The 21,762-nt window shown below is 32.6% G+C and overlaps 1 protein-coding gene across 1 annotated transcript; it reads right to left on the reverse strand.

Moving 5' to 3' along the window:
* Positions 1 to 7,618: 7,618 nt before the first annotated feature.
* LOC131597208 (glycerophosphodiester phosphodiesterase GDPDL7-like) lies at positions 7,619 to 13,556 on the reverse strand. The gene is made up of 10 exons (XM_058869918.1): positions 13,065 to 13,556; positions 10,460 to 10,571; positions 10,101 to 10,382; positions 9,903 to 10,015; positions 9,315 to 9,810; positions 9,148 to 9,183; positions 8,782 to 9,063; positions 8,549 to 8,685; positions 7,984 to 8,467; positions 7,619 to 7,899 (listed from the first exon to the last, which is right to left on the reverse strand). Exons 1-10 carry the CDS (start codon positions 13,554 to 13,556, stop codon positions 7,619 to 7,621), a joined length of 2,715 nt encoding a protein of 904 aa, XP_058725901.1.
* Between the last annotated feature and the right edge of the window lie 8,206 nt (positions 13,557 to 21,762).

The raw sequence follows: 21,762 nt of genomic DNA on the forward strand, positions 1-21,762 counted from the left end.
ATTATCCATTTCAGTTCTAAAACCAATCTCAAGGGTCGTAACATTTGTAAATTAACATTATTAGATTCAAAACAAAGTCCAAAAATTACACTTAGCTAAAAAATTGAGAAAGCAACATTTGTATCAATGGTACCCCATTCAAAATTGCGTATAAAGTCCATCTAACCAAGTATATTTATCCAATTTACAAACTAAATTGCATGAACATATTTTGTAGAATACATAATTGATTTGACATGTACTTTTTAGATATTTCAAAATCATATGGACATAATCATAAATTGAACATTCTAAATTTGTACAAACTAAAATCATTAATGCTAGATCTGCAAAAAGGAAAAATAAACCAGTTTGAACAAAATCAACTGAAAAATCATTATCCCAACCACTGAATAAAGAGTTAAAACAACAATATATTATATTTAGAGAAACCAAATAAAAGTAACATATGTACATATGTAATACATTAAGGATAACATGTTAATGATCAATAATCCATTAATTAATTACTCTTTGTCAAATGAAAACCACATATTGATATTATCATAGCAGCTTGATAGACAAAAGTGAAAGAAGAATAACATACCTCAAATAATCACATACTCATCTCTCCACATGTATCAGAATGCATTCAATATTTGAAAATTGAATGTACTACATGTGTCCGTGTCTGACACTCACTGTCACGTGTCAGACACCGAACATGATACTGTAGGAGTAGTGAATGTTAGTTGTAGTTTCTACTTTTGAATGAACAGTTAGCATATGCAATTTGTCAATTTTTTTTGCATAAGCTAATGTATATTGGTGGAATGTATCTTTGCTATTATCTACTCTAAGATGTTATAATATGGAGTTTCTAATGTAAAGTTGTTTTTCAATGTATGATTATAAACTTTAATTGCTTGGAATAATCCATAATTCATTATAGGTAGATAGATATCTTTAACACTCAATTATAACAGTTATCAAGCCATTTAGTTTCATAACTATTATGACATTAAGTAGTAGTTTTACAGAGGAAGCCATCCAATACTTTTGTATTTACAAAATTTTATCTTAGGCTCAATACTCATGTGAAACATTATTAGAATACACTTTTACACTAAATAATGTTTTGTACATACAAAGAAAATTTACAATATGTGTTGATATATAAATTACCTCCAATTTTCTCCACATAAAGAATATTCAATGTTCTTTCATCACACTGCAATATTTTTATACTAGTGTTAAGGTTAACTATAGAAGTAAAATGTATCATTCATTTAAAAGAAAAATCACAGAAAAAACCTTTTAGATCAGTTTGAGCTTTATTTTTCCTGTTTATCATCTGGTTTTATTGATGAAAGCTCCTTCTCCCTAGCAACAACTTCTCTTGTCATTCTATTCCGTTCCACTTCCATATAAAGCCCATTTATTAACGACTATAACAATATAATATAGTAGAATTTGAACAAAGCCCAAGTGTTAACGTCGCAAATCAAACTCCAACCACAACAAAGTACTCCATTAAAAAAGAAAGTTATATAAATAGAAAAAGTCACTACTAACCATCAATTGCACATTTTTGGTTTCAGGTTAGAGTTTGGCGTGAAATCCCTATTCTCTCTATATATGTGGAGTTATATGTGGTCTACCTTTATCCATAGAAAGCATGCCTTAACCATGTGTCTTATAAGAAAATTGCCTATAGTAGGTGCAAGCATTCCTGCTCCCTTATGTGCTTAAGGGTGTGAGCAACACTTGATGAGATTCACGGTGAGAGCTATGATATTCCTTGGAAAGGAAATTGTTCTAGAGTCCTGATGGACGTGTATATATGAAAGTATTTAAGTTAGTACTAAGTTAGGACCTTCACATGGTTTCACCAAAATCTTCAATGGAGTATAGAGATACTCTTATCTCTTTGTAAACAACACACAACTAAAATCCACATCCAAGAAACGATTATTCCACCTGAAACACAAAAACATACCTTGAAATAAAAATATTATATTAATTCTCTAATGTACCTTTGGTATACCTTTCATACTCAATCTTTAAAGTTGAAGGTTCACAACAAAGGTTTTTGACAAAGGTTAAAAATGATGAATAATATCTGAAGAATCTTATATAAACGGCTAGAACTCACACGATCCATATTTTATGAGGTTAATCACAAGGTGTCAACAAAGAGTTAGGTGTTGGTGAATGAAAAACACAAACTAGGTTCTCTCAAGGTTCTTGGTAAAAATGAGTTTCTAGGTTCTTTGTGAATGTTCTAAGATTGGTCAATTTTATCACTTGATTGATCAATCTCATCACTTTCTTTAGGTTTCTTATTCTTCAACAATGAGACACAATAATTATTTAAGAGATGTGATTCCTTACACTTTTCTAATATTTTGTCTCATGGGTGACACACATTCTCATATTGACAAAAAGAGAGAAAGAAAAACATGGATAAAACCTTGATTCAAGCATTTTAACTTGCAATGCAATACTTAATATATTGACATGAAACCAAATTCTAGGATAAAAAAAGGAAACAAAAACATGGATACAACACTAAGATTTATGAATGGAGAGGTTTTTCAAAGGTACAAATTCTAGACATAGCCAAAGCAAATGAGTATGAATAAATTCAAATGAATTACTACGACAAAGTTACAAGGCTCAATAGGAACTCATAAATGTAATGGAGGATTTCGGTGTTACAAACTGTGTTTATATAATAGTGAAACTATGTTTTGTTTGTGGAATACTTTTATATAACTGGAGTTGTGATATCAATAGTAGTTCAGAACTACAGTTCTAAAAATATCAATACAATTATGGCCTTATGACATTTCTCATCATGATCTTAATCTAAACTCTTATGCATATATATGAGATCAATTAAATAATAATGATTCACATCTAGGCTTTATGGCTTGAAAACAAAACAAAAGCTCTATCTTTAAAAAATACTACAATGAAAGTAACTTTGTAAACTTAATATCACATGTACTCTAATCCACCATTGCAATAAGCCGATTCTTATCTTAAGTTTAAGTACCCAATGGGCAGAGTAGCCAAATGCCAGATGCCCAAGGGCAGCCCTTTAAAACATGAATGGTAGATTAAGGCTCCATTCCACATCTGTCACAAAGCAGGTCAACCTCCAATACTATCATGCACCATTATTATTACCGGGTGATATAGGTTATATCGTATCGTAGTCCACAAAGATTGGTAGAGAAAAACGGCCGTTCAACTATCTCACGTTCTAAGTTTCATGGTTGGGTTACGGAAAGTAAATGCGGGAAAAGTAAGTAAAAGCAAATAAACAATCTATTGTAGCTTAAGAGAGTTCATTATGGAATCGTATTTCTACTCAACCCGTCGAATACTTAAATCTGAAGATCTTATCGCTCAACACTCACAATACGCATCAAAATCACCGGGCATCATTCGAGATGCCACATCAATGTCCATGTCTGAAACACCGACGAAAGCTCAACCGTACTATTCACATCAGTGATGTCTCAACCGACACAAACAACACAGAGGCATTAAACTCGATACCCAGTAAGATTATTGGCCCCAAATCTATGTCTAGAGTTTAGAAACCAATAGCTATCATTCCTAATCAAGATATATGATGTCTATTTCTAAAACAACACAAACCCATAGCATTGAAGCAAAAAGATCAAGAACAACAACAATAATGATTTGTAAAGCAACTATATAAACGATCCCCAGATCAACAAATATACATACAAGAGAGGAAAAATATACATACAAACCCCACCATTGGAATGGGTCATAGGGAAGAAGAAGAACAAGCAAAAACCTCTTGTGTTATCGGCACAATTGGAGACCACCCGCTACTAATCGACATGATGAACCACCTAATAATGTTGCTTGAACCTCTAAACTATAAAGAATGGATCAGAGCTCAACTTTGTCCAAGAAGAGATGATAAAACCTAACAAAATATGATTTTACAACATATATACAATTCTGAACTCGCAGACCTCGCTTAGCCACACAGATCTCGCTAAGCGAGCTTCCACTAATTCGTACACTATTTACAGATATTTTACACTAAACGACAAAAATTGATCTGGCTAAGCGAGCTACTTCTGGCTAAGCGAGCTTATCTGGCTAAGCGAGAAAAAGCTGGCTAAGCGAGCTTGCGAAGCAAAAGTTACTGCTAGAGGAACACAAAAAGGGCCATAGCACGCTAGAATTTGCGCTTAGCGAGTTTGACAGAACTTTGGCTCTTTATTTCTTCAAAACGCGCATTCGGAGCCGTGCCTTCGACACTTTATTACTTGAGACTTCAAACATGCAAAAATACCTACAAAAAGACATTAAAACTATCAAACGGTACACAATTACAATAAAATACAATAATTCGTAAAGTAAACGTATTTACAACAAAACGACGTTTATTCAAATGATATTGTCAAAAAGAATAGATAAGTGCAACAAAACTTATACACAAAAACAAAATACAATTTGCACTTATCAGTTGTTAACATGTAATTATGTATATGTGCGTTATAACTTGATAATTTGTGAATAACATTGTGATGACATGTTATGTGGCGTAATATTCATGACGTGTGTGAATGAATATGTGTTATTTGAATGTTCTTGTGGAGAATGATTACTTGATGACTTAATTATGATGTGGTAATTTTAATAACATGTACGTATGTGAATATGTGTTATGACTTGATGAAATGTGAATAACATGTGTTGATATGATACATTGTAATTTATTCATATTGTATACCGTAAGGAATTGATGTGGATGTGCACAAATGTATTGACAATTGTTTACTACATGTATAATGAGATGTTGAATTGGTGAATACTATGAGTATGATTTATATGTGAGTGATAGCATTTTGCTTGAATCGTATTTATGTAATATGTGAATTGGTGTTGATTGATAATAATATTGTTGGCATGATATGTGATATGATATTCATGATGAGTGTGAATGATTATATGCTAATTGTTGCAATATGTTAAATTGTTGTTGTTGCCGTAACATGATGGAATTTGTTGTTGTTGTTGTAGACCCTATGGTCAATGTTGATAAGTTGTATTGTGATGTATTGTGAAGTGAATTATTGTTGTATAATGATATGACATAGCGACGTGATTCAGACGTGATGAATTACTATGATAGTAATGATACGGTTATTGCCATAGAACCTTGGCATTGAGTTGGCGTTGTTTGAGACGATGTATGACGTGTTGCTTAAGTTGTTTGTGTTGCTTATGTTGTTTAAGTTGATTATGTCGTTGAAGTTGATTAAGTTGTTCAAGTCAATTATGTCGTTTAAGACGATTAGGTTGTTTAAGTGTGAATGTGGATGTGCATCATTGAGTCGCATCCATTGCATCGTTTAAGTTGGCCCAAGTGGCAAATGTTTAAGTTGGCCTATATGGCAAATGTTTAAGTTGGTTCAATGGCAATTGTTTAAGTTGGGAGTTTTACTCCAATGGTACCACATGCATGTGCATAAGTTTGAGTCACATTCGAGTCGCATTTGAATTGCATTTGAATTGTGTTTGGATTGTTGAGATGATGAGATGTTTGTTGCGACGTGATGATGAGATTTATCACGAGGAAAGTGGATGTCATTCTAAAGGGAAAAATCATATTCACTTTGTTGGCTTTATTTCAGGTATTCCTCATGTAGTTGCAGTTTCAGCTTATCATGATTTAACAATATAAACACGAGTTTTGGTGGCTAAATATTGTTTATGTATTCGTTTTTTCTAACATTTCTGGTTCATTGACATTTCAGCTAGGTTGCCATGCAATATTAAGAGATTATAACAATGTTTTTTCAACATCACTAACATCTTGTGTATTGCAGCTCGTCAGAAAACGAACACTATATCTTCAACTTATTTGTATGATGACCATTCTATTTCAGTGTGCTACTATCTTTTTATGATCAGGTTTATGAGGAAAAGTCATTCCATTAGTGAAAGCATTGATAATGAAGTTATTGTAGATGTGAGTTCTGGGAGTTACAAGTATATTTTGAGTAGATTTTAATTTGATTATATCAACATTTAGTGTATTTACCTTACATGCTAATTGGCTATTAAGGTTTCTGCAAGGTCCATAAACGGATCCAGCAGCTGTGAGAAAAATCAGAGAGGCAATTGTACAAGGCTCAATAGGAACTCATAAATGTAGTGGAGGATTTTGGTGTTACAGACTGTGTTTATATAATAGTGAAACTATGTTTTGTTTGTGGAATACCTTTATATAACTGGAGTTGTGATATCAATAGTAGTTAAGAACTACAGTTTTAAAAATATCAATACAATTATGGCTTTGTGACATTTCTTATCATGATCTTAATCTAAACTCTTATGCATATATATGAGATCAATTAAATAATAATGATTCACAGCTAGGCCTTATGACTTGAAAACAAAACAAAGGTTCTATCTCTAAAAAAATACTACAATGAAAGTAACTTTGTAAACTTAATATCACATGTACTCTAATCCACCATTGCAATGAATACTATCATGCACCATTATACACGTTCTTATGACTACAATAACAACATAATGGGAAAAGAAGACACATGCACGACATATGACACGCGGATAACACACCAATACCGTGTGAACGCACATGTAATTAGATTAAAATCTGTCACCAGACACACGAGTAATACATCAGTACCGTGTGAATGTACGGGTAACATGGCCAAAATCCGTGTGAACACACGGATAACACATCAGTCCCGTGTGAACGCACGGGTAACACAAGTTTTAACATTTTTTATAGTATTAAAGAAAATAAAAGTAATACTTATAAGTTATACTACTGACTTTTTATTTTTTTTAATATTTTATACCATAGTCCAAATTTTAATAAATATTATATAATTATTTTTTTAGACTTTTATGTAAAACTATGTTTCTCCTCATTTTCAACTAATTTTAGTTTTAAATATTTTTTCCTCATTTATTAAACTTTATAAATATTTTTACTATTAACATTTTTTTTCCTATTTTTCATTATTGGTTTCTTACAAATTTGTGTTTAATAGTTTTTCTTAGCGATAGAATATTTTAGAAATTTATACAATTATCTTGCATTTCATTTTTTTTAAAGAAAATTTTGATATTTTTTTAATTTGTTTGAATTCCCATGACAAACTGGTGACATACACACCAGAACTCGTGCGGACGCACGAATTTTCCACTAATTGTTGATAAACATTGAACATTGCCAATATTCATAAAATTGTCTTCATCTTCTTTCACAACTACTTCGGAAGAGTAGGTCAATAGAAATGTTTCTTATTTCATTTCCCATCCATCCATAATTCAAAACAATTGTCATATATACAGTACATCATTAGCTTTTATTAATAATCATCAACATAAAATGATAAACATGTAGGAAGCTGATTTCCAAGATCTTAAAAGTGACGCCATTTATCCCTAGTAAAACAATGAATTCAATGGCCAGTTAGATCTTCTAGTGACTAATTTAGTTTCAAAATCCATCTTTGAGGAATTCACTTGATACTCTAATTGTATGATTAAATTTACAGTCTACTAGTAAAACACTTGGTTAATATCAAAAACAATTTTATCACAAAGTAAGATTGATGACAAGCACTATGATTGCAACTAGGGAGAGACCAAGATTAGCTGCATTTGCATAAGCATGTGAAGGAGGTGGTGAAGAAGGTGTAGCAGGAGGATTATCATTAGTCACTGCAGGAAGAGGTGGATCAACAATGTTACCAACCTCAAGAGGAGGAAGTGGTGCTTCTGCTGGTGGCATTAATGTTGGTGAAACAGTACTTTCTAGTTCACCTGCCTTAGCTGGTAAGATGGTTGCTACATTGTTGAGATCACTACATGGACTTCCTGCATATATTCAACCATGTTAATAACTTTTCCTTTTCAACAAAAATCTTCTAGTTAATTAATCTCTAAAATCAAGTTTCTTACTGAGATATCGACTCGTAGTGGCTGGAAAATCGGTGACTATTCCATCAACTTTAGCAGAATGGATGTAAGTAGCAATCTCAACATTAGGGTCTGACCAATAATCAAAAGCCAAAGATATGAACTCGTTTCTAAGAGTACGAACAAACACTGTCAGGTTTGCATCTTTCATCTCTTTAACAACATTAGTCATTCCTGTTAAAAGGGAACCAGATGCTTTAATAACAGATGTTTTTCGAAGATTCACCGCTTCTGCATACTTCTTTATTTCATCCACACTCTCCTTAGGTGCGTTGCCTATTATGTTTTCAACTAGCAACACTCTTTTGTAAGATGGAATGTCTTTATACTTGGATAACACCGAGCTATCGTCCGATTGAATCAGAACTTGCTGCGTCGCTTGCTTGTCAAATGTCGCATTGCTTAAGGCAGTGCTTACGGTACCAACAATGTCAAGTCCTTTGTTTGATGCAAGGTAAGCAGCATTCTATCATCGAATTAACGAGTTTGTTAGCAGTAATATAAGTCAAACTTTTATGATAGTGATTCAAGAATGCATAGTGATTACCTCTATGTTAATTAAAATTCCAGTAACTGCCTTATCCTTAGCCAACTCCAGAAATTCTGAGAGCATAACAAATTTACCACTGTTCTTGTTTGCTGGATTTCTTTGGAAGTCACTGCCAAGAGGGCTAGAAATTTGAGCTGAAGCAAGAAACAAATTACATTAAGTTTATTTATTGTTCAAATATTAAAGGCTAGATCTTCTCATGAATTTTCGAAGTCATACGGAAGCATTACGTTGCAAGCTTTGGATCTCGTTCCACGTGAGATCAAAGGAAAAAATTCCACTATTCGGTTGAATTTCTGGAATATTGGAAGTTCGCGACATGAATTTAGTCATAGCAGTTGTATCTGCCATTAGGTCTGCTGTATTTGAGCAGAATGAAAATCCGTCTTTTGTCATTTGAACTGAGCAATCTATAATGTCAGCTCCATCGTCTATTGCTTGTTGATAGGCAAGATCGGTGGAACCTGGATAAACGCCACTTGCTCCGTTATTGCTTATGATCAAAGGTTGTCCTGCAAAAGCAAATGCATTAGCATTTTTCCCATCTTGTCTATAAGGTTCTATGACCGCGAGAAGTTCAAGAATAATACTATTACCTTTTTTTGGCAGTGTATTATTGAGTGCAAAGCATGCTGAAAAAACAAGAAATTCGTGAGAGTTAGTATTCCGTTTTCCATATAACCCGATTATCTTCTTTTGAACTAGTCTTCTGAGCATAGTTTTAAACCGCAATATAAAGTTTTGAATATCTCTGCACTCTCACCTATGGAATTGGATGCTGTAGAAGGAAAATCAGTAACAAGACCATCAACAGATTCGTCTTTCGCTATAAATTGTAGGTACTCAGCAGTAGGATCATAGTTATAATCATAACTGGAAAAGAAATCATTAGCAAAACCAGAAGCATACACTTCTAGTCCTTGTTTGTGTGCATCAGATACTAGGGTTGTGAGAGGCCCCAAGTATTTGTCTGGTTTAACTGGCCATATGTATTCTTTTGGCACCATTATACCAGATGCATATGACTTGATTGCTGCAAGATCCTTCACAATGGTGTCATATGGTTGATTCGTTGTTGGTTCGACATCACTCGCGTTAAGAAATTGAAAAACGAACTTTGTTTTCGTCCTAACTTTCCCGTTGATGCTTCTCAAGAAACCTATCTCAGGAGATGAAACAAAGTCTATAGTATAAAGTCTCAACATTTCTAGTACTTTATCAACTAGCTTTACGCCGTGTTGGTTATAAAACTTTTCGTACTGCAATAGAACAATCAATTTCAACATAAGAAAGTGTCATAAAATGATTACGCGAGTTATTATTCATGTCACGAGATAGTGAGGGAGATAACCTGGAAGTTCAACCAGAGCCTTGGTGGAGTTTTGCTACTTAGTATACCATCAACATTGAGTACAGGCGACAAACCATCGTAGAAACTCGGACGAGAAAAAATAGCCTGATTCACTGCAACATAGTTTAAGATTAAGAACACAAACCTCAACTGTAAAATTTACAAGATGTCATATGTTTATAAGAAAGAATCTCTTACTCGACACGTTGTGGTTAATCTGAGCAGCAGTGTAATCCACCATGAAGTGTCCTCGCACATCGTTTCCATTAATGTTATAGGTTTTCTCATTTGGATCAAACATTGCTATAGTCGTTGTATTGTCGAGTTTACCTCCTGTCACACAAAAGGCACCAGCATCTTTTGTAAACTGAACATTACAAAGAAAAATGCTTATCTCCTTCGATATGCCGATTGCTTCTGAACTTCCTTCTGGAAATAGACCCGTGAATCCTCCGCGTGCTATTACAAGCGGCTCGTTACCTACGATAAATCACATGATCAAGAATCATCATATAACAAAATAATACCTTTAAATCTTTGACAGAAGAATTACCAACCACTTAATGTTGACCATTTTTTGGCAGGGACAGGAATTTGAGGAGCAATAGGTAATGTTGCATGGACCAACATCAAAACAAGAAACAAGCTTCTTAACATTTTGTTATTTTTCTGTCATAAATAGATCAAATATTAAGTTAGTGAAAAGCAAAACACAATCTAGATGAGTTACAATTGATGTATATAATAATAACAGATGAAAATATAGAACATAAGAACAAATAACACATGAAAATAAACATACCAGATGAGTTTCTTAGAAAACACTCAACCTCAAGAGAATGAAACAAGAGTTGGAAAATTGATACCCAAATGGAGCTTAATTTTCATACATTTTTCCATATGAATAGATATAGCTGGTCAAGTTTTCTCTCAAAAAGGACAACCAATTAACATTTATTATGCTTATTTCAGTTAGATAAACTTCATTACTTATTTGAAACTGAACTTTTTTTTAAAACTGATTTTTTATCTTATACCGTCTACTCTAGATAGTCTTTCTATATTGTTGTAAAAATTGGATTTTTTTTTAATATATTAGTTATATCCAGAAATTTCTGAGAGTAAAATAAATAGTGTATATATTTTGACTAAAGAAATATATTATAAATTTTTACAGAATACATAATTATAATGATAAATAAATTTAAATTACATAAAAATTTATATGACAAGTACATAACTATAAAATTTTATGTAAAATGTTTTTATTATCAATTGTTAGTTTGTGGTTTTGAAAATTTTTTCTCTGAAAGTAATTAGAGTCACGGAATAATTTGCTCTCTTTAAGATATTTCGTGGCACTATCCAAAATTATGCAAAGTAGTCAATCAATCACACCGCCTTCAGGATAAAACAACTTAGTTCTATATTGTACGATTAATACTTACATGGTAGATAATCGGGCCAGAAATACACGCTCTGATAGCACAAAGACCAGTCGAATATGGTATAAAAACCACTCTTAGTATCTGGTATATAGATCAATCGTAATAATTTCTCAAACAATGAAATATTCAAATTATTCTCCAAAAATAATTCAATAATGATCATTTGACCATTCAAAATAATTTCTCAAACAAGAGAAATTCAAATAATTCTCCAAAGAGAATTCAAAAATTAATACTTGTAATTTCTCAACTCAAACGAGAAGAAATTGACATAATTTTCTTAAGAGAATTCAAGAAAATACTTGGAAAATTCAACGAGTAGAAAGAAAGGGAGAGGAGTTGGCGTTTCGATAGTTTGAAAAACGTGAAGTTATGAGAGTGGGAAAGAAAAAACTCAACAAAAGGAGTTTTTGAAGTATTTTAGAACGAAACAAGGAGTTTCCTTATATAATGAAGTGAGTTAGCTATGATATCTCACCTAAGCAATGTGAAACTAAGAAGTTTTTTCAACTAAGACACAATGTGGGATTTAAGGAACTTCTTCAAATTCATCTTCCTATTGGAGTATTGACATGTTCTAACAATTCCCAACTGGAATTTAAAAAGTGTTTCAGAAGTAACGTCAAACGTTTCTAAGATTGTGCATAAACAGAGGTGTTTACGACTTGAACCTTTGCGTAGCAAGTAGGATTCTGATTCAACAAGACTGACATAATTGTCTTGATTCTATCTCAGACATCAAACCCGCACACAATATTTTCTTAAGATGCATTCTAATAGCTCATGTTTTAATGGTCATGCACATGTATCCCGTTTTAGTGAAGGCTATAGAAATTTTGGTTCTAAATTACATAGGAACCGACCAAAGTTCCACAATCACATTGAAGAATATATCAAGAGCACTCCTGTAGCATAGGTACTTCCTCATACAGAGTATAAATCTCATTAAGATCTTCTATTAGCTCATCCTCTTATTGCTTCATGATTCATGCTTTACTTATTCAAACTCGTTTGACCATCTCATATTACTCACAACTTGTTATTACCCATTGAACATATTTCTTGGGATCTCCAATCATTTAGGTCAGATTATCATTACGCGCAACTCATTTTTCTATAGGTATTAGTCCCGTCTTCTTAGATGTATTCTGGACTTTCTCTCTAGCTTATCCTTTCGTTAAATGATCTGCTAAATTTTCATCAATGCGTACATGATCCACTCTTACAGTTCTTTAATAAATTCAATCTCTAACAATGATGTGATTTCTTCTAATTTGACGCTTTTTACCATTATAATAATGATTCTCAATTTTTTCAATAGTCGTGGTACTATCATAGCGGATCAACACAATAGGCATATGTTTTTCTCACAAAGGGATCTCACATATAAATCATCTTAACTAACTTGCTTCTTCACTGGCATTTGCTAATGCTATCATCTTAGGCTCCATCGTGGATTGAGCCGAGATAGTCTGTTTCTTTGATTTCCAAGGTATTCTAATATGCATCACTGTATCCTTAAAGTAAAGCAGGAAATATTTGATAATATAAATTGAGATTCATGGTCCTTTTACAGTATCGCATGACTTTCCCAATATCTTTCCAATGCTCATTACTCGGTCTACTAGTAACACTATACAACAATCCTATGACATATATAATGTCGAGGTCTATTACAATCAGTGGCATACCTAAGACTACTAATAATGCACACATATTCCCTTTGTCTAACACTAGCATCAATGTTCTTAAACAGTTTTACACTTGGATTGGGTGATGTGCAAGTGGGTTTACAGTCAAAGTAATTATACTTCTTTAAAATCTTGTCCATATAATGAGATTGACCCAAAGAAATTCCTTTTTTGGATCTAGTGATATTGATTCCTAGAATCACACTCGCTTCTTTGAGGTATTTCATATCAAAGTTGTTGTTCAACAATGATTTCACATCATTAATAGTTTGAATATTTGATCCAAATATGAGTAGATCGTCTACATAGAGACGTATGATAGTGAATATGCGATTCTCATATTTATAATGAATGCATTTGTCACTCTCATTCACTTTGTACCCATTCGATATCATTAAGTTATCAAACTTCTCATGCCATTTCTTTGGAGCTTGTTTTAGAACATATATAGACTTATCTAATTTACAAATCTTATTTTCTTGCCCATGAATCACAAACCCTTCCGGTTGGTCCATATAAATTTCTCTTCCAAGTAACCATTTAAAAAAGTTGTCATAACATCCATTTGGTGTACTATCATTCACAGTTCGAAGTTTATGAAATTCATTAAATAACATCGAATCGTACTAAGTTCCTACATCAATATGAAGTCGCTTAATATTCTTACTAAATTGATTTTCAATTTCATTCATATACATCTTAAACATGTCAAGCGCTTCACTTTTATTTTCATTAAGTATTCATGAGTATCATTAGAAGAATCGCCAGTAAAAGTGATGAAATAACGTTTACTATTTCTAGTTAGAGTTCCATCTAATTCACATATATGAGAGTGTATAAGTTTTAGGGGATTAGATTCTTTAGTTACTAATTTATGTGAAGTCTTAGTTATTTTAGCTTGACTATAATATTCACATTTTTCTAAATCATTGACATTAAATTTTGGGATTAGGTCTAAGTTTCTTAAGTTAGAAATAATTTGCTTCTTAATGTGACAAAGTCTAGCATGCCAAATGTAAAAATCACACAAAGAGTAAACAAAAGGAAATATTTTATTCAAATCAACATTCAACTTAAATATGCCATCAATAGCGAACCTTTTCCCAACAAAAATATCATTTGATACTTTAGGTAGTAGATAAGGACATACTTCTTGTTCCAGTTTCTTCAATATCATATTTCTTTTTCAGAGCTTCCCATACATGTTTTGCAGTCTCGCAGTTACTGTAGTAATCATACAAATCATCAGCGAGACTGCTCAGAATGTGGTTTTTGCAAAGATAATCATTATCTTTCCATATGGATATTTCTTTTATGGCTGTAAATCATCTGCTTTAGATTTTGCAACAAAGTCTAATTCAGACGAGTTAACAGTTTCATTTGAATTCACATTTTTGTTACCATTAGTTTGTTTGATTGATTCAGAATGAACAATAAGAATGTCCTTAGTCAAAATATGGGCAACCTTCTTTAAGGTTACTAAATTTGAAGTGAAAACTCTCAAATGGTTTGTTAGAGACAACAGTCGCAGAATTACAAATAACTTCTTCGGTAGCCATGGAAAATTTTCAAAGCGTCTTAAAATTATTAGTTTACGGTTTTGAAAAAATTGCCACTGAAGAAATTACCGGGATGAGTTGCGGAACAATTCACATTCTTTAAGACACTTCGTGTGGCAATGCCTGAAATTATGCAAAACAATCACTCAACCACGCCTGGATAAATCATAAGTAAAAAATCTCACTTGTTACATCATAAAAAAATATCCAAAAAATGAAAACAAATTACAGTAAAAAATATCTCACTTGTTACATCATACAAAACATCCTACTTAGTTAAATCATAAATATCTCACTTGTTACATCCTAAAAAATATCCAAAAAATGCATAAGTAAAAAATTACAGTACATTAATTGCAAATTTAAAAATAGAGAACAAATTATTAGGTTTAGAACCTGGATAAAAAGCAGTATTGATCCATAATTGATCCATCCAAAGGTTGAGTAATTCTAACACTATCACCATCATTAGTACCAACAAAAAAGAAAGCCTCATGAAAACAAAGCAATTTTGCTCCAGCTGATGTAGCTTTCTATGCAAACAAAAAAATTAACAAAAATAAATAAGTCTACCAACAAGTTTACTCACATCTGCTACAAATGGCCACAATTTGGACAACAACTTGTTTAGCCAATTCACCGTAAGAAGGCCATCTACATGAGTTATACACTACTTTGACAATCCAGATTTTGATATGAAAGTGTATCAAAATTAAATTTATATTATATTGTTGTTCCTAACTTTAAAAGGTTATTCTTCATGTCAGTTCAAAAGGGTAGTAGGTTACTAGGACCTGTTTCAAAAAGATCAAATCCTAATTCATTTTTTTCCAGAAGATTAAAAGTGTATGAAGCTTCCATTATTTCAGCAGTGATTGGTATTCTTAGTGGCACATATGAAGATATGTACAAGATACAATAGGAATCAAACACGTACAAGAAGAAAACAATAAAGAACAACAAACAATATCTTCAAAAGAGGATTCGACGGATGTTGAAGAAGACATAACGACAAACAATAAAAATTTTGGAAATATTACTCTGAGATTTATCGTGTCCACAGAGATGGTGAGAATGCCATTCAACAATTCATATGGTTTCGAACTCGGGTTTGAACGAACAAAAGTGTAAAAACGGAAAAGTAAGTATTAACACAAAAGAATTCATTCTTTGGAAAGAGAAGATTTATCGAGCATTGAATATAATCTACTTCTCACAAACTTAAACTTATTGATCAGTTAGACTCAACCTACGATACTCGTCTATGTCATCACGTATCTCTCACATCAGTGTCTATCTTTGGGGCACCCACGAGATTAAGTCACAACCAAGGTTATCTCTAACGCAAAGCTGCGAGAACATCCGTATTCTTGCGTCGGCAATCTCTCGCACGTCGCTCAAACACGAAAGCATTAAGGATAGATACAAAAGTGATTGCCAATTCTAAATCTATCTCTAGAGTTCAGAAACTAACAGATAATCATCCTAGATAAGGATTCAAGAAGTTTATCTCTAAAGCAACCTAAATCCCAATCACAAAGCAAAAATATCAGACAACAATCAACACATATTTGTAAAGCAAGTTGTATATAACGCCATGGGAGACAAATATACATGAGTTCAAAGTAAATACATACACAAAACCCAACTATAAGAGAAAATACAAAGAGGAAGAAAATGAACCGAAGATCTCCTGGTTTATCAGCTATGTTCGATGATCAATCCACCTCCAATCATCCACATGTAAGCTCTATAGTTGTTTTCTAACCTAATCTAACCTAAAAATGAGAGTGATGAAGTTTGGGAGCAAAAATCCCCAAAACCCCATTACCTAACTTGTTACAAATGAAAGAATATAAAGAAAAATCTGCACAGGCTCAATAAGTTTAGAAAATCAAAAACAAATGTATGGATCAACACAAAAACGTATAAACAAAGTGTCTTACCCCAAAATTTTCCTATCATACTTTGGCTCACATGACTCTCAACTACTCAAGACTATGCAAGAATTGGGCCCAATTACCTGTCTCCTAAGCAATAAGCCTCCAACTAGGGTTTTCTCTCTCCCAAGGAGAAAACAACTTCTGGTATCTCAAGTGGACTTCTTGTTCTCTCATATGCCTCATAGTACCCTCACGCCAAGTTTCAAGCTCTGATTCACAAGTTTGCTCAATCAACTGCTCAAATGGTCAACAGTCGACCAATTTGACCTAAAAGTCAACTATGGCCAAATTACAGTCAAAATTCCTGATTTTTGGTCAACATCAATATTTTGAAGTAAAATTCATCATTTGATCAAGAGCTGATCATGATTCATCAAGAAAAGCTTCAAAAGACCAAGTTTCTAAATTAGGGTTTTCTAGGAGAAAGTCAAACCAACTTTGTCTGGCCATAAGTCTTTCATACTTTATCAGAAATTCCTTAACCAAAGCTCATTCTCAAGGAAATTCAATTTTTACAACTTTGGTGTTGGACCCAAAGTCAAGAAATGCTTCCGCATAAGAGATATAAGTCAAAACATTACATGCCCTTCTTGAAGCTCGCAAAAGGCAGTTTTTTGTCAGGAGCCATATCTTCAAGATAAAATCTCCAAATGCAATAAAGCTTCCAAATTGGCTTGTAGATGCCATCTTGAGCTTTCAAAAAAGTCCTAGAATAGCTTCATAGGATAAATATTGAGCGAGTTATGATCGTCAGAAGTTGGGAAAATTTGAGGAAAATCATGAAATCACAAGTGGAGAATTTTGTATTTTTAAGTAATGGGCCTAGGGTTTTGGACTTTCCACGTGGTAATAAGATTATTAAAGGCCCAAAGATTAATTGATAATTATTTTATGATTTTTTTACATTTATTTTTGGATTTATTCATTTAAATTCAATTTAAATCAAATAAAATAAAAAATAAATCAAATTAAAATATACAAAGTGTTCTCACTCATCCAAATCAGATCAAATTCACATCCAAGGGCCAAGGAATCGTGGAAAAGATGCAAGAAATAGATATGGACAAAGAATGGAAGGTTTGCATACGAAGGAATCCAACCAAATTTTCTCATAATCAAATATTTGATTTGATTGGATTCTTCCTAAAATAGTTAACCTAATTCAGCCTCTATAATTATCTAAAGCTTATAAAACCCTAGAGGACGATGGACATAGCCTCAAGAACTCTAAAAAATCACTCAAAGTTCCTAAAAGAAATCGCAAGCCAAAGATAAAGTTGCAGCCCCTCTCAAGTCTGAACAACCCTTCAAATCGTCTCTCAAGGTAGTATAAAACACGAATATACCATTATTAAGGTCCCATGACATTTAAAACTCTTGCATCTTATTCATACTATTCATGCCATTCTTGAAATTTCGATTTGCTATGTTTTAACGTATTAACTTTGAATCTAATGATTTGTATGAGTTCCTGTTATTGTTTAGAGCAGGATAAAACCGTTGGAGTGAAGCTTTAATGCTATGAATCAAAGCCACCATGTTTAGGGAATAAAACACGTGATAGGTTCATTCTCCATGTTACGTGCCTTATTAGCCTAAAATGACTGCACCAACAAACTCAGGGGATGTTTTTACATAGATTTGGGCACTCATGTTGTGTAGTTAACATCGTTTTGTATAGTTTTGAAACTACAGGAGATTCGAAGGAAAAATCCGCAGGAAATTCTGTGGATGAATCCGCAGGAAAATCCGCAAGGATGGGTGAAGGAGACGATGATGTGGACGCTGACCCCTTGACCGTCTGCGTGTCTACGCGCCATTCGCCAGTCAACATGAGTTGATTCTCTCTCCTTCTTCAATTGGCAGTGCGTGAATACCCTGGGCCCACGTTTGACTCATTTCACTAATCTTCTGTTGTTTATATTTATTTGTTCTTTGTTGTTATTGTAACAGATAAGACACTTGGCTCAGTTGGTAGAGCTTGGCGTCCAAGGGATTTGTGTGCAAGGGCAGGGGTTCGATCCCTGTCTCTTGCATATGTTTTTTTCATATTTTTCTTAGGCTAATCTTCTTTGCAGATCCATTATTATCGGAATTGGATCCTCTCCAATTTTTTCTCTCATGCATTCTCTCATGTGCAATTATGTACCATTAGATTAATCTAATGGTTGACAACAAAGAGAAAAAACATCCTTTAAAGAAGAGAGATAAATATATACTAGTATTAATTTTCTTTAATTTTGTGGTATTATTTGTCAGTAATCAACTCAAATTGATTGCGGCTAATTAAAGGATTGTTTCAAAATTAATTTATAAAAATCAAAATAAAGATAAAAAGTTTCATAAAAATTAAAATCTATATCTAATACAATAAAAAAAACTATGGTTTCTCATAATCTCATTTTAAGGTTATGTGATTAAAAACTATTTATTACAACTATGGTCTCTCATAATCTCATTTTAACGTTATGTGATTAAAAACTAATTATTAAAAATTAATTCTTTAGTTACAACATTTGCTATGGGTGTATTTTTATATACATACATATTATAACTATTCTTGTTTTTAATTAGAAAATATATAATAATAAATTAACTAATTAGTTGTGATTTATAATAAATAAAAAATTTCAATATATAAGTTATATGTTTTAACAATTTCTGAATGACTCATTTTTAAATAAAAGAGCTTTAAAAATTTAAAATTTCAAAAAAATAGTAGTTGATATAATACTTATTTATTTTCATTTTTATGTTGACAATATGAGATGCCTTCCTCTTGTCTTTTATTTTCTCAATTTAAGTTATATATAGTAAAAAATTAATTAATTAAAACTGAAATATATTTCTCTCTCTTCTTTAAATGACATTTTTTCTCAATTGTTATCAACCATTGGATTAATCTAGTGATTCATAATTGCACATGAGAGAGGGCATGAGAGAAAAAATTGGAGAGGATCCAATTCCATTATTATCGGTGCACACCTCATCACCATGCAACTTCGCGTCCCTACCATCAGATCAACCCTGATCCAAATTCGATGGCCTCAAAGGACGCTTCCTCATGGTGGACCCTCAGGAACCAGCCACACTGGATCACTCGCTGTGGGTTTTCCTTTAGCATTGGGCCGGGATACATAGTTGCTGGCTCTTCACATCCTCTTTTGGGTTTGCACCCCTGGCCCATGTTTTATTTTATTTTATTTTTTCTTGTTTAGTTTTTTTTACTAATTTATTTTAATTGTTTTTTAATTAAACTCAACCAACCCAAAAATAAAAAAAAAGGTTTAGACTTAGTTAATTTAATAATTCAGTTTTAATTAATTTAATTTTAATTTAGTAATTAATTTAGGACTATAATTAATTAATTAATTTAGTAAGCTTAGGTTTATTCTCACATTTTTTTAAGATTAATTTCCCGCAAATCTCTTCTCGTCCCAAAACTCCGATGAATGCCGCATGTTTGTTTTTATTTTATTTAATTATTCATTTAAACTGTTTATTTGAAATATTAGCAATCGATGTATAGGTCGCACGAGTATTTTTGTAATAAAGTAGGATATTTATTTTCTGCAATTTATTTTCCTGTTAAATATATTAACTGCGTGGTTAGTAAATAGGGAGTGACAAGATAATTAATCAACTGCTAGATCACTAACATCAAGATTAAATATCTGAACATAACACGTGATTGTTGCACACACTTACCTCTAGGGTTTCCCCTCTTATGCTGCCTTTCGATCAAAATAATCAAGTCCCTTCGAGCGTAGGGATGCCTTATCCTATGTTGCCTTCGATTCAAAATCACCATGTCCCTCCGATTTAAAGATCATAGTCCCTTCGATTTCGCCTTCGGTATAAATGATCTTGTCCCTCGATTAAATGGTGATGGTCCCTTTGATGGCTAAGGTATCCTTACTAGTTGCCTTTATGACTATTCATATCTCATAGGACTTCCTACCCTCTTTATGGTATGGATAGTCCCTATGATGATTCGATGACCCGCACATCCAATGTATAGGACTACCTACCCTTATATGGTATGGATAGTACTATCGCTCAAGGAAAGTTTTTAGAATAGGAAAGACCTTACGAACTTAGGGTAGGAACTCTTAAGTGCTTGCTCACAATCAATCCAAATCAAATACTTTTCACACCCCGTTTTCTAATGTTGTCTTTTTAGACATTTTCAAAACAAAACTGTTTTTCTAAACACACACTACTCTTTCAAACAAATCAAACATTTCAAACAAAAGTGAGCTAAGCAACTAAGATCCCATGGATAACCATGGATACAAAGGGTGCTTACACCTTCCCTTTGTATAACCTACCCCCCGAACTCAATCTCTTTTCAAAGAAGGTCTTTCCTATTCTTTTATGCCTTTCCTAATTGATAAAATAAAACTCGGTGGCGACTCTTGCTCACCGCAACATTTGTTTGCGAAATAAAATAATTAAAGTCAGTTCTCCCACCGAGTTACACAAATTAATACTTAGCATTATCCTACAATGACAACATGTAAACGAAACGAATACTAAGTACAAAAATCATACAAAACATTCTAAAACAATACAAGCTCACATCATGAATCACACCTAGCTAAAATTCATCAATGGGTGAAGAACACACAAAGGTTAAGGACTTCTAAAAATCATTCAACAATCTTGCAAACAAAAGATTAAATTATGCATTCATTCAAAAATCACATTGAAGATACAAAAGCAAGAATCACAAGGGCTTTTCAAGGTTGTAATGTGGTTGGTTAACAAACAAAAAATTGCCTAAACCTAAGAGAGTGATCAATTCACACAGGTTCAAAAAACACAATTACGATCAAACTTCTTCCTTATTATAAGTTGTCACAACCAAAACACCATACTTATTAGCACAATTATTCCATACTCTTTTTGTTTTTCTTTTTCAAAACTTTTTCTCTTTTTTTTTTTTCTTTTTTTCTTTATTTTTCACATTTTTAGTTTTCTTTTCTTTTCAACCTCATAACAACTAACCACAAGTACACAATAATTTTTCTCCCCAACTTGAATTCAACCACATCATAATATGAATACTCCCTACTTTCTAAGGCAAGGTAAAAATTCATATAACTACACAAAGTTGAGGGTTCAAGAAAAAAAAGAATAAACATCCTTACAAAAGTAAGTGAACTAAATGCAAGCATATAAGTTCAAGAAATAACATGGATATTGACAAAAAGCTC

The sequence above is a fragment of the Vicia villosa genome, linkage group LG4 (assembly GCF_029867415.1).
Source record: "Vicia villosa cultivar HV-30 ecotype Madison, WI linkage group LG4, Vvil1.0, whole genome shotgun sequence".
NCBI classification, from domain to species: domain Eukaryota; kingdom Viridiplantae; phylum Streptophyta; class Magnoliopsida; order Fabales; family Fabaceae; genus Vicia; species Vicia villosa.

What these genes read in the sequence shown, in the direction of transcription:
- LOC131597208 (XM_058869918.1), bottom strand. Translation starts at nt 13,556, where the DNA reads ATGGACCAACCGGAAGGGTTTGTGATTCATGGGCAAGAAAATAAGATT. An exon ending in AAAATGGTCAACATTAAGTG is followed by an intron (nt 10,383 to 10,459) that starts GTTGGTAATTCT and finishes GATTTATCGTAG; the next exon opens with GTAACGAGCCGCTTGTAATA. An exon ending in TAATACACTGCCAAAAAAAG is followed by an intron (nt 9,064 to 9,147) that starts GTAATAGTATTA and finishes TTGCTTTTGCAG; the next exon opens with GACAACCTTTGATCATAAGC.